Here is a 14,330-nt window from a genome sequence, read left to right as displayed (position 1 = left end):
CTACCCTTTTCAGATGAGATGTATTTCAGTGACCATTCCAAATAGTTGTTAAACAGCACATGTCTCCACAGCAATAACATGATCATGAGCTTTCCAACCTTTTGAGCTTGTTGAAAGGAACATATCAGAATTTTCTGTCTTTTTTTTTTTTTTTTTTTTTTAATTATTATTAATAAAGGAATGTTTTTGTTCTTTTGTGAAATCTTCCTGAGAAATAACAATTACTTTGATTTTATTTTAGACCGCTTGGGCCTGAAAATCTCTTACTTAGAGGAGCACGATTAAAAAACACCAAAGAAATTTTTGGTATGTAAATGCTTGGATAGGTCGACTGTCACTAGAATTGTTTTATTTAATTGCAAAAGTTCAATGATGACCATTTTTTAAAATCTTTTATCATTTTTATGCCATGCCAGACCACTTTCATCTTGATTCATCTGCCTGGGTAACTGGGCTTTCGCAACGTCACTCGGGCCTATGCAATAAAGTGCGCCCAGCCTAGCACACTGGTTTACACGCAATTGGATGTGTTTTGGGCATGCTAGCACTCGATGCGATAAGGAGAAATGCACACCCAAACAAATGTGTAGCCAATAGAGTTCATTACATGTTAGTTCCATGTAGTTGAGGCTATTGGCTATTACTGCCTACCCCCCCATGCAGAAAATCGCTAGGCGCCCAATGCACTTTTTTTAATGCAGCAAATTTAACTCCAGCCCCGGAGGTGGCAAAAAGTCAATCTGTGAGTCAAGGGCATCTGAAAAATTAAAATATATGGTCATTTGTGGGTCCTCCTACTTAGTATCATTATAACACTTAAACTTACCTCTTGCAGTGTTGAAAAATAAATGTGTATTGGCTTGATTTAAAAAAAAAAAAAAAAAATTCTTCTGGATGCTTAATTTAGATGCCCATAGCAAAGGGTGCTTAGCAATGGGCATCTTCAGCAACCTCAGCAAAATCAGCCAGAACAAGCATGATAAAAACGAATGCTCATATTGAGTGCCCATTGCAGTGGTGAGCGCCCGATGCATTTGAGCACTAGGGACGTACAATTCTCCCCTAGTGCATCCTTTTTTCCGCAGCCCCTCATTAAAATACTTCATCGGGTACCCAGGGAATGTGGCTGTGTGGGCATTAGGAAAACATGCGTCTTATTGAATCTGCTCCTCAGTCTGACAGTTTACCTGTATAGCTGGAGTTTGACTGCATAACATTAATATCTGGGAATCATTACCAGTGCACCCCATTACAGGTCTACTAATGGTCTCTCTGACTTTAGTACAAAATACTTTATCTAAATGAGAAGACTCATTGGCAGTTATTTGATTTCTGACTTTATGTAGTGGAGCAAAGTTGAATCCCAGTCATCAGTGGCAGAACTAATTCCAGGTAAAAGTGTTATAAGAGATTTCCTTAAAATAATCAGGAATTGTATAGAATGTCCTTTACAGGTTCTAGTGCAGGGGTGTCCAATTCTGGTCCTCAAGAGCCACAAATAACTGATTTTCCTAGCATGTAGCCAGATGGACTCAGGACCAATGGGTTATATGCTACATTGCTAGCAGATGGAGACTGAGTCAGGTTTCAAAGCGATTGTCACCCTAGATACAGTAACCTCAGCCCTGCAGTATCTCTCCATCTCCTAGCAGATGCGGACATATTGGGATCACTGTACCCTTTTAGAAGAAGAAATTCTACCTTTAAATTGGAGAAAGATTGAGCCCCTCCCCCAGTTGAGAATTCTTGAGGTGATTTCCTAGATCCCTCAGAGGTGTGCTTGGGTCCGGTAACCGATTCCCAGCATGGACTTTGCTGCTAAGGCAGCGGGTGCAGGAAGCAGAGTGTGGCAGTGACGACCAAAGCCCTCTCCCCCTTCAACCAAAGACCGTCTCTGTACTGAGCCAGTAAGAGCTGAGCCCAGGTAAGTTGGAGGGATTCCAGTAAGACTTCCTCCGATCTCCCTGCTCGGTGCGCTGTACCGACTCGTTCCCGATCCCGCTAGGGTAAAGGGAAGTGAGCTTCCGAGCAGGTTGAGGAAACAGCCCCTAGTGGGCTAGGCCCTGCGTAGCCGCGCGTATCTTATAAAATCCGGGGTCGGCGCGCGCAAGGGGGTGCACATTTGTGCAACCTGCGCGAGCCAAGCCCAGCGCGCGCTGCCTGTTCCCTCCGAGGCCGCTCCTATTTCGGAGCGACCTCGGACGGAACTTTCCTTTGCCCTTCCCCCACCTTCCCCTCCCTTCCCTTACCTAAACCCCCCCCCTTACCTTTATCGCACGATTTACGCCTGCGAAAAGCAGACGTAAATCTGCGCGCGTCGGCCGGCTGCACCGTCCGTGTTCCGGTCCCTGGGGCTGGTCCGGAGGCCGTGGCCACGCCCCCGGGCTGAAACCACGCCCGCGTCGCTGCCCCCAAAACGCCGCGCCACGCCCCCGAAACGCCGCGTCATTCGGCCACGCCCCGACACGCCCCTCCCGCCCCTTTTTAAAAAACCCCGGGACTTACGCGCGGCCTATGCAAATAGGCGCGCCGGCGCGCGAGGGCCCTGCGCGCGTAAATCCGCCCCATAATGCGCACAATGTCACACGTAAACATACACGTACAACTTTCTAGGTGCAGAGTTTAGATAAAGCTGGGCACACGGGCTGTGCATGTGCCTCACCGCAGCCCACATAGGCGCCCAAAATGTGCGCGCAAATTTAAGCTCGAGCTGGCTGAATGTGCCGCTACTGACCCTAATGGTTCCAGCAGCAAAGAAACATAAGTGCCATTCTCTCTGCACTGTTTGTCATATCAAGGCTGCACAGTCTGACCTGGATTCTTACTTATATCAGCACTGTGAGGAGGCCCAGGGGGAGAGTTGGCCTCCCCAAACTTTTCTAAGCCCGGATCCTTCCACTCTGAAGATTGGTCAGCTACAACTTTAACCGGAAGTACCCTGGCTCGGAATAATCCCAGGACTGGGTCTTCCATGGGAGAGGAAATCTAGCAGCACCTACCCCAGTACCTCCTGGGCTAGGCATAGAACTGGTGGCCTTTTCTTAGGTGGAATTTTTTCAAGGGCTTCAAGCCTTTGTACAGGCACAATCTGCTTCACTTGCCCCTGACGGTCAGAACCCCAGCCAGTAGGGCCTCCCTCTCCCAGCCCTATCGGCAGGCTTTGAGACATGCCTTGTCTCACCAAGGATATCCTTGGCAGGGATCCAGATAGCACAGTCGAGGAAAGGTATCCAGATTCCTTGGAAGATGGGGAAATCCCACCGGGTTTGGAGCCATATCGGACCATGTTACGCATCTTCCATAAAGATGAATTGCTGGCCCTGGTTTCCCAGACCTTAATGACACTGGATGTTCCTGCAGCGGACTCTGTGATGTAACCATCCTGGACCTCAAGAGTGTCAACAGACAACTACAAGTACTTCATTTCCACATGGAAACTCTGTTCTTCATGAAAATGACCATATAACCGGGAGAGTTCTTAACCTCCCTGGATCTTTCCGAGGCCTACCTTCATATTCCAGTCCAGCAAGACCATCAGCATTTCCTACGCTGTGTGGTACTGGGCCACCATTATCAGTTCCGGGCGCTGACCTTTAGCCTGGCCACTGCCCCCAGAAAAGTTTCCAAGATTATGGTGGTCGTAGCAGTGGCACTAAGGAAAGATGTACGGGTGCACATCCTGGTGCACCCATACTTGGACAGCTGGTTGATCCAGGCAAAGTCGGTGGAAGATAGTCTCCGGTTGACCAGCAGGATGACGTCCCTGCTTCAGGAACTTGGTTGGGCAAAAGCAGTCTCAAACCCTCCCAGTCCTTGGAATATCTGGGAGTCCGGTTCGACACCAAGCAGAGCAAGGTCTTCCTCCCGCCCTCACGGATAAGGAGGTTGACTTCCCAAGGTGTGGAGCTACCTTCAGGACCTCTGATTGATGGTGTCAACCCTGGAGGTAGTACCATGGGCGAGGGCACACATGCGACCTCGTAAACACTCCTTGCTGTCACCTTGGAACCCGCTGTCTCAAGACTATTCGATTCACCTCCACCTACTGATGGAAGTATGTTCTCGGCTCCAGTAGTGGCTACAGGAAGCTCACCTGGGCAAGGGTGCAACCCTGTCCCCACCGAACTGGCTGGTCCTCACGACAAATGCGAGCCTTCAGGGCTGGGAAGCTCACTGTCAGGAACTGACTGCCCATGGGCGTTGGACCAAGGAAGAGGCACTCTGGAGCATAAACTGCCTGGAAACCCGAGCAGTCAGTTGGTGTGTCTACAGTTTAGCCACATTCTCCAGGGTCAGGCGGTCTGTGTAATGTTGGACAGCGCAACAACAGTAGCCTACATCAACAGCCAGGGGGGAGCCAAGAGCCAGCAAGTGTCACAGGAGATAAATCTCCTTATGGAATGGGCGGAAATACATCTACAGATGATCTCAGCCTCCCACATTGCAGGAAAAGACAACGTCAGAGCAGAATCCAAGCAGGGAGAATCTGGATCCAGGAGAATGGGCATTGTTGGCCAAAGCTGGTGGTAGATCACTGGGGCCTCCCATCCATCGACCTGCTGGCTGCATCTCACAAAGTGAAGGTTCCCCGATTTTTTTTTTTTCAGTCTTAGAAGAGATCAGTGGTCCCTGGGGATCGACGCCCTCATTCAGACCTGGCCACAAGAGGACTTACTATATGCCTTCCCGCTGGGCAGGGTCATTCACAGGATCGAGCGCCACAGGAGATTAGTCCTACTAGTAGCTCCAGATTTGCCCTGGCGTCCGTGGTATGCAGACATGCGGAGACTCCTGGTGGAGACCACCCTGTGCCTCCCACCATAGAGGGACCTGCTTCAGCAAGGACCGGTCAATCCAATTTGATTCTGTCTTAGTTTGCCCTTAAGGTGGCTCACCTGATGAAGTGTGGATATTTGGCAGCAGTAATTACCACTTTGCTCTGCATGCAGAAGTTTTCTACGTCCTTAGTGTATGTGCAGGTCTGGAGGGTATTTGAGGACTGGTGCAAGGAATGCGGTGTTACCCCTCGGATGGTCAAAATCCCACTGGTTCTGGAATTTTTACAGGATGGCTTGAATAAAGGGTTGGCCCTTAACTCCTTGATGGTCCAGGTAGCGGCACTCTCCTGTTTCAGGGATGAGGTGAACGGTGTTAAGCTCCAAAACACGCTTTATGACGCTTACCCAGGGATACAAGAACACTTAGATTTTGTAAAAAGCATAATTTTTTATTGAGCAATATAAGTATTCTTAGGAGATGCTGGATGCCATTTCTCTGACAAACTGACCACCAGCATCTCATTGTATACATGAACTGATCCTTCTTTTATAGGTAAAATACAATACAGTACTAGGTCAGAAATTCTGAAATTACGTGACCACCTGGAGAATCATTTATATAAGTTGTCATGTCAACAGCATGATACAGTATCCCTAAACTACCCTGACCAGTTCTCCAAGTTGAGGCCCATTTACCATCACTCTTTAGATAATCCTTTGTTCCGTTAAAATCTTGCTGCTCAGGGCAATCGTTACATCTTAGGCTGTGTGCAGTGTTTACAGATGCCCCTGTTACAGTTGCCCCTGTAACCAACTTTCTAGCCTGCGGTTCTGACCGTTGCCTTCTGCTTTTGTGACCCTATAATTAGGCATCACAAATTGTCGCCAGCTTCAACTGCTGACCAGGTGTCCTTGGAATTCCTCCAGGTCAGGCTCAGTTGGGCATTTAAAGTTCACATAGCCAGAAAGGCTAAGATAGCAGAGGATTCTGGGTCAGTTGCCGTCTCCATGTTGGTCTGAAGCTCAGGCATACACATCTACAGAACCCGCCTGTTGGCTCATCCGGACATGGGCTGTTTTCTCAAAGGGGTAAAGCACCTCTGGCCAGCCTTGCGGTGGCTGGTTCCCATGTGGAATTTTAATCTAGTATTTGAGTTTTTGGCATGGCCCTCCTTTTGACCACTGCACAGTCTTTCCTTGCGTTTGTTAACCCTGAAAATGGTGTTCTGGTGGCGACATGCTCGGCTTGTCGCATCTCTGAACTACAGGCATTATCGTTTCAGGAACAGCTCCTCCGGATGACTCCAGGAGCGTTACAACTTCATATTGTTCCATCCTTCTTGCCCAAGGTAGTCTTGGAGTTTCATTTAAATCAATCCATTTCGTTGCCATCCCTATATAGGCGCAAGGACACGGAAGAACACTTCCACCTCTGCCATTTAAATGTCAGTAGGCTTTTGGTTCGGTATCTGAAAGTCTCAGAACTGGTCCGCAGGAAGGACCGCTTGTTTGTTCTTCACGGTGGAAGGAAGCAGGTGAAACAGCTTTGCGGGCTACCATAGCTCGTTGGATCAAGGAGGTGATCACGGGAGCCTATGTGAAGGCAGGAAAGCCATTACCCTTTCAGGTTAAAGCTCATTCCACTAGGGTTCAGGCAGTGTCCTGGGCGGAAGCGAGACTGCTGTCTCCCGACGACATCTGCCAAGTGGCGACGTGGTCCTCCTTACACACCTTCTCCAGGTTTTATTGCCTGGACATTCGGGCCCAAGAGGACGCAGAATTGCAAGGGCGATACTAACCGGACTGCGAGCAGCCTCCTCTCCCAGTTGGGAGTAGCTTTTGTACATCCCATTGGTTCTGAGTCCATCTGGCTACACGCTAGGAAATGGAGAAATTACTTACCTGATAATTTTGTTTTCCTTAATGTAGACAGATGGACACTGCATCCCGCCCACAGATGGCCAAGAACGGTGCCAAGGAATTGCCCATGAAATGAATATCGATTCCAAGAGATTACAGGTAAACCATCATCCAATCCCTAGATCATGGCATCTATAATCTTGCTGGGATTCAGCGTTTATAGTTGGTTGAGTACAGTTACAGTTATCCATTTTTAATCAAGTTTTAATCAAGTTTTTCAATAGTATGTCCACAGTGGCTTTTGAAGAGAATACTGAAGGGCTGAGGTCACTGCAGGGGTGTATCTAGGGTGTCGTCAGCTTTGAAACCAGACTCCGCCTTCCATTTGCTAGCAGTGGAGCATATAACCTATTGGCCCTGAGCCCATCTGGCTACACTAAGGAAAACAAAATTATTAGGTAAGTAATTTTTCCATTTCAGGATATCCACAATGAATGCGCATGGGAGAGATTTGTATGCAAATATATCTTAGGCATATTCATTGTGGATATCCTGAAAACCAGCCCTGTTTGTGGCTCTCGAGGACTGGAGTTGACCACTACTGCTCTAGTGTTATCTCCCTCGACACATTTTAATGTCACTTCTTCAGAGGGCCACCGGAGCATCTCCTTGTTGGTGGTTGATTATCTGGTCAGCCTATGCATATATTACAAACACACAGCTTTGTTTATTGAAGTCTGAATTCCCCTTTTGTTTTTCAGGTGTGGCTGTGTATACAGGAATGGAAACAAAGATGGCGTTAAATTACAAAAGTAAATCACAGAAGCGATCCGCTGTAGAGAAGTAAGTGATGGAATTACTATCTTAAGTGGTCATAAAATGGCACTTAGTGTTATGATTAATAATTGGCAACATTCTTCTTCACTGATCTTATTAAATTAACCACATTTCACAAATGTTTTCATCTGAATAATTTTAAAACAGTTTTACTACCAGGAAAAAAAAAAAGGTAATTAAGCTGGCAGTTGGAAGAGCGATGTAGATTCCAGTCACCCCCAGAGGAAATAAGTTTCTCATGCAAGCAAAGCTGAATGTAGCTTAAAAAGCTGAGGCCCTCACACCTGGGGAAAGAGCTCTTCTTCAGGGTCCTGCCATCATTAATGTGGGATCTCCCTTGCTTATGTCGCCTTTCAAATACAGGTGCCCGTGCCAGCATGTTGTGCTACTTTGTCCTACAAAATATTTGGTTGATCTTTAATTATAAAAATGTGATAGTCTAAGGTGCTGCTAGACATGTGAGGCACTGTACAGATACACACAAGAGATGGTCCCTGCTCTCTGGAGCTTATGGTCTAGTCATGACAAATAAGAGTCTACAGGAAATGTGTTTTTATGTTAGAGAAGTGGTTAAGATTTAAAAGAGATCTCCCTTCCCCACCAGACTTGCCCTTCTGTGGTACTCATGGAGAAGGGAGGAAAAATGAATCGGGGAAAAGCATTTAGAGCTGTCAGAAAATTGCATTTAGAAAAACTGAAAACTAATCAATTGCAGATTGGGCATTCACGCCCACAAATGAAGATATTTGTATTCCTTTTTATTGCACAGTATTTTTAAATGTAAAACCCAGTAATGATAGAAATAACGGAAACTTTCAGAGATTGAAGGCTTTTGATGTGAAGTAACTTTCTTGGCTTTTGTTATTTTTTCGGACCCAGCAGTTTCCTCTGTAGCTGAATCTGACATGATGCAGTGAACCCCTACATATGCAGTTATCTGTAGTTTTCTCTCCCATTTAGCATAGCCATCGTAGTATAGTCCTTGTCCAGGGGCTACAGACCATTACTCCCTCTGGAATCCAGGACTTGTGCACCCTGGCCCTGACCAGTAGGGGCCGCTGTTGCATGCTGTCTGCTGGGGGCTGCAAAACAGCTCCTCCATTTTAAATTCACATTTGTCTTCTGTATTGCCAGTTTCAAAACTTTATCATTCATCAAGTTTAGTTGAAGGATGATAGTTAAGAACATAAGACGTCCCATGCTGGATCAGACAAAGGACCATTGAGCCAGCATCCTGTCTCTGACAGTGGCCAGTCCAGGTTGCAAGTACCTGGAAGATTCCATAAAGTAGATCTAATTCCTGCTGTTTACTTTCACATACCTGGCTAATAATGTGTTACGGATTTTTCCTCCAGGAACTTGTCCAAACCTTTTTTTTAAACCACATTATGCTAGTCACCTTGGCCACAGATTCCACAGCTTGATAGTGCACTGATAGAAAAAGTAATCTGCTAGGGTGGCCAACTGCCCGGTTCTGGACCGGGCAGACCAGTTTTTAAACTGATTCTACAGTGTCCAGTTCCCCTCTCCCCTCTAAAGCCCAGAAATGGCCGAAATGCAATTCGAAAAATTTATCCCAAGTTGCATTATGGCTGTTTCGGTCGTATCGCACAGCTTGACGCCAGGAAAAAAGGTGTAGTTATTTCCGGTGTAAAAACCGTGCGATAGCATGTGTTACGCTATCGCACGTTGCGATATTGCCCCTCATTTTCATAAATCCCGCCCCAACTCCTCCCTAATCCTGCCCCTTCTCAAAATTTTCATTTGCGCCTTGCGCTAGCATTATCGCATGCATTATGGCGTTAATGCATTTTGATGAATGACCCTATAAATGTCTCTAGCATGACCCAATGAAACATTGATCCAGTCAATACTGGGGTAGTTGAAATATCCAATTATTATTGTGTTGCCAAATGTATTCCCCTTTTTAATTTCAGTTTGACAATCTTCATCTTCATTTTGGCCAGGTGGCCGATAGTAAACACCCACTGCTAGACTCTTACCATCACAAAAGGAATTTCTGTCCATAAGGATTCTACAGTTCATTATATTTCCTACAAGGTTTTTTATCGTGTTTGACTGTATGCCATCTTTTACATATAGTGCTGCCCCTCCATCAAATTGATCTACCTTATCACGTTGATATAATATGTCTAGCCTAGTATTACAGTGTCCCACTGATTATCCTCCTTCCACCATATCGCTGAAATACCTATAGGGGTAGATTTTCAAAGGGTTACACGTGTAACCCCGAAAATCTGCCCCTACACGCGCCGAGCCTATTTTGCATAGGCTCGGCGGCGCACACAAGCCCTGGGACACGCGTATGTCCCGGGGCTTTGAAAAAAGGGCGGGGTCGTGGGCGTGACGCCAATCAGGGGGCAGGACCGAGGCCTCCATCACAGAAGCTGTGCTGGGGGATGGCGCGCTGGCAGCTGGCCGGCGCGCGCAAGATACGCCCGACAGAGGCAGGTGTAAAAAATAAAACAAGGTGGCGGGGGGGGGGGGATTTAGGTAGGGCTGGAGTGACTGGAAAAGCCAACAGTCACTTCTGAGTGACTGTTGGCCAAAGGGAAAAGCCAACAGTCACAGACTAGGCCAAAGGGAAAAGCCAACAGTCACTTCTGAGTGACTGTTGGCTTTTCCCTTTGGCCTAGTTTAGAAGCTGCTCTATCTCCTTTTAAAAGTTAGCTCCAGCAGCATGATTTCACTCTGGTACAGAGTGAAATCAACGCCAGCTTCTACCAAATGGCCTCCGCTTCCTCAACAGTTTTTACCTTTGAAATTACATCTCAAATAGTCATCGCGAGACCAAAGGGAAACAGCCACCTGTATCGGATCTCTTCCTTTCACAGAGAGGAGGTGATTTCCCGAAAGTCCATTCTCTTTTTGATAGTAGCAGGCGACAAATCCGCAAATACAGATATGTTGTGCGATTCCCATAGCCACATCTGTTCTTGTCGAGCCACATTAAATACTCTGTCCTTTTCTGGAAAGCGATGGAAAAATGCCACAATATTGCGCGGTTTATTCCCTGCCTTAGGGCCCAGAGTCCAATGCACCCTTTCAATTTCCACCTCGTGGTCAGTAACAGTGTTTCTAGGCCCATGTTCTGCCCCAAAAAGAAGGCACTCAATTTCTGTACCACATCATGGCAGTCTGTATATTCATCAGTCTCCGATACTTGAAAGGTTTTAATGATCCATGGTCGTCGTCAAACCTTTTCCATTGGAAACAATTTAGTAGAACTAGGGGTCACGATTCGAAACTCCAGGGAGGAAGACTTAGAACCAATGTCAGGAAATTTTTCTTCCCTGTACGTACCCGGATCAGTCTAGACTCCTGGGTTTTGCCTCCCCTCCAGCAGATGGAGACAGAGAAAAACTCAAAGGACTCTGCCCTAATACCCAAGGTGCCACCTACAATCTGTCAGTATTTCTCTGTCTCCAGCAAATGGTGGAGGTGCAAAACCTAGTCTGTGTAGTTTTGTTTGGTGTTTCTTTAAAAAGGGAAATTAGATTGTTTGGACAGGCAATTTGGTTAGTTTGATAATACTTCATAAAAAAAAAAAAAAAGTTAAGACAGCTACCTCAGCAGCTTTCATTTAGCTTCCCAGGGGGTTGCTAGGTCCTGAGGGGACCATCCCCCCTGGTGCTAGAGGCTTCCTAGGCTAAGGGTCGAGGGCCCTATTTGCCTTTTCAGTGTCCCGTAGGGGGTGATACTGGAGAGCCCGTCTCACTCACTCCAGCTGGACCAGGACCATTTTGGCATCCTTTTCAGCTGCCACATGTGCCGCAGTAGGGGAGGAGAATCTCCCATTACCATTATCACCTCAGCAAATGGCCCCTGGGGGGGGGGGATGTCAATCGATGCAGTACAGCACGGGCGTGGATGAGGATAGCCCCGAAGGGGTCTCTGTCTCATCATTCTCTTTTTCATCAGAGTTTATTTTGAGGATGCATAGGGCCTTTAAAGCCAGTAAAGCCTTGAAGAAGCAGGGGAGGGAGAAGATTTCTCTGGGTCTCTCTGGTTCTCTCCATGTCCAAGGCTAGGAAGTGAGCTAAGTCCCCGGGGACAGCTGGCGTGTCAAGGGTTAAATGGCCTTTATGTTCTGCCACACACGCAGATACGGATCCCTCTTCTGATTCTTCGGACACGCATGACCATGCTGGACAGCCCAAGCCTCTGTCGGGGGCCAATGGGGATGCTGATAAACAGGATTCCCCATGCAACTCCCAGGGGGTTGAGGGGGATTACCCAAAGGTGGTCCACCTGTTTAGAAAAGAGGAACTAGGTCCTCTTATACCGGCAATTTTGGGGAAGTTAGGTATTGAGGTACCACCACAAGAATCCCGGCTTGGTGAGATGGACCTAGTATTATTGGGCCTACGGAGCCCAACTGCTTCTTTCCCGTTCATTTTTCAGCCACAGACTTATTGTTCCGGGAATGGGACACTCCTGACCTTGGGCTGAAGGTCAGTAAGGCAATGGATAGGCTCTATTCTTTACCAGAGGACGTGTTGGAACTTCTTTGTGTTCCTAAGGTGAATGCGGCGATGTCCGCGGTCACCACGAAAACTACTATCCCTCTCAAGGATCTGCAAGATCGGATGTTGGAGCTTCAGCTGAAGAAACTTTTTGAGGTCTCCGCACTGGGAGTGCGGGCTGCCATGTGCAGCAATTTTTCTTTACATGCTGGCCTGCACTGGGTTCAGCAGCTTCAGGCCAATGCTGGTTTGTCAGATGGGGAAGCTCTGCAAGCAGGTTGTCTGGATGCAGCGATTGCTTATAGTGCGGATGCGCTTTACAATCTGTTACGGACTTCAGCCAGATCGATGGTTTCGGCTGTCTCGGCATGCAGGCTCCTGTGGTTGAGAAACTGGTCGGCTGACGTTTCTTACAAAGCTCAGCTAGTTTCCCTGCCCTTCAAGGGCAAGTTGCTGTTTGGAAAAGACTTGGAGGACATGATTCAGTCCCTGGGCGAGAATAAGATGCATAAATTACCTGAGGATAGACCCAGATCGAGGGGTTCCTTTTCGGTCTAGATTCCATGGTAATTGGAGGTTCCAGACTCCCCGATCTACCAATTCATCCTTTCATCAGAATTTTGGCAGACAGCAGTCTTGGTCTCAGCCCTTTCGAGGTTGGCATTTTGGTAGATCCAATAACCCCCAGGCTGCCCCTGGAGCAAAATCTTCACCATGAAGTTCAGCCGGTCCATTCCTCCGTTCCAGTAGTGGGAGGCCGACTTTCTCTCTTTTACAAGGAATGGGCCAAGATAACGTCGGATCAATGGGTCCTTACGGTGATAAGTCAAGGTTACGCTTTAGATTTTGCAAGGGGCCCTCGACAGCAGTTTCTGGTCTCCCTATGCAGTTACGAGGAGAAACGAAAGGCAGTAAAAGAGACACTACAGCGTCTACTTGAACTCTGTGCCATTTTGCCAGACCCTTCTACAGCACAGAGGAGAGGCCGTTATTCTATTTACTTCGTGGTTCCCAAGAAGGAGGGAACTTTCCGACCCATCCTGGAATTGAAGCGGGTCAACCGGTGTCTTCGGGTTCCTCGTTTCTGCATGGAGACGCTGAGGTCAGTCATTGCCTCAATGTGACAGGGAGAGTTCCTAGCATCACTGGATCTCACAGAAGCTTTTCTGCACATTTGCATCCGGGGCATCCACCAGAAGTTCCTGCGGTTTTTCATTCTGGGACAACATTATCAGTTCAAAGCGCTGCCCTTCGGTCTTGCCACTGCACCTTCACCAAGGTGATGGTCGTGGTGGCAGTGCAGTTCCGCCGGGAGGGTCTCCTGGTGCATCCATACCTCGATGACTGGCTGATTCAGATGAAGTCTGAAGATCTTTGCCGGGCGGCGATTCACAGGGTGCTTCAGTTGTTGCGATCGCTCGGTTGGGTGATCAATCTTGCCAAGAGTCGATTGGTATCCTCCTAGACCTTAGAGTTCCTGGGAGCTCTGTTCGACACTCAGCGGGGGAGAGTGTTTCTTACCTCAGAACGCATTTCCAAGCTTCAAGGTCAGGTTCGAGACTTGTTGTCCAAGCGTCCTCCCAAGGTACGGGATTACCTCCAAGTCCTCAGATCAATGACATCCACGATGGAGTTGCTCATATGCGGCCCTTACAATCTGCTTTGCTTTCCCGGCGGAATCCGATCTCCGAATAATTTCACCTGCCCCTGCCTCTTACGGATCCTGCGAGGTCCGGTCTAGATTGGTGGCTCCTCTCAGACAATTTGACTCGAGGGGTTCCTCTAGTGGTGCCCGAGTGGACGGTGGTTACCATAGATGCCAGCTTCTCCGGATGGGGAGCCGTCTGCCTGGGGAAATCCGTGCAGGGACTATGGTCTCCACAGGAATCTCGGTGGTCGATCAATCGCCTGGAGTCCAGAGTGGTCTTCTTGCGTTACAAGCCTTTCTCCCGCTCTTGCACGGAAGGTCAGTCAGGGTCCTGTCCGACAATGCGAACACGGTGGCATATATCAATCGCCAGGGAGGGACCAAAAGTCAACCAGTAGTGCAAAAGGCTCAACAGTTGATAAGCTGGGTGGAGTAGCATCTAGTTAGCATTGTGGCATCCCACATAGCCTGTATTGACAACGTTCAGGCAGACTTTCTCAGTCAGCACCGCCTCGATCCTGGGGAATGGGAAGCCTTTCAGCTCATTTGCGAAAAGTGGGGCACATCCAGAATGGATCTGATGGAGACGTTCAAGAATGCCAAAGCCCCACGCTTCTTCGTTCACCGCAGAGAGATGGCAGCAGAAGGACTAGATGCTCTGGTTCTTCCCTGGCCAACGGACATTCTACTGTATGTATTCCCACCATGGCCTCTGATCAG

At 47.9% G+C, this 14,330-nt stretch overlaps 1 protein-coding gene across 4 annotated transcripts in view; it reads left to right on the top strand.

Annotated features, from left to right (window-relative positions):
* The window catches only part of ATP11B (ATPase phospholipid transporting 11B (putative)), a 293,818-nt gene that overhangs the window by 87,757 nt on the left and 191,731 nt on the right, over positions 1-14,330 (top strand). For all 4 annotated transcript variants that reach the window (XM_029616746.1, XM_029616747.1, XM_029616745.1 and 1 more), the window contains exons 9-10: positions 242-306; positions 7,400-7,481. In XM_029616746.1, the coding sequence (XP_029472606.1) occupies positions 242-306; positions 7,400-7,481 (147 nt within the window). The remainder of the gene's footprint in view (positions 1-241; positions 307-7,399; positions 7,482-14,330) is intronic.

Source organism: Rhinatrema bivittatum, chromosome 9 (assembly GCF_901001135.1).
Source record: "Rhinatrema bivittatum chromosome 9, aRhiBiv1.1, whole genome shotgun sequence".
NCBI lineage: Eukaryota > Metazoa > Chordata > Amphibia > Gymnophiona > Rhinatrematidae > Rhinatrema > Rhinatrema bivittatum.
This window is presented reverse-complemented; position numbering and strand designations above follow the sequence as displayed.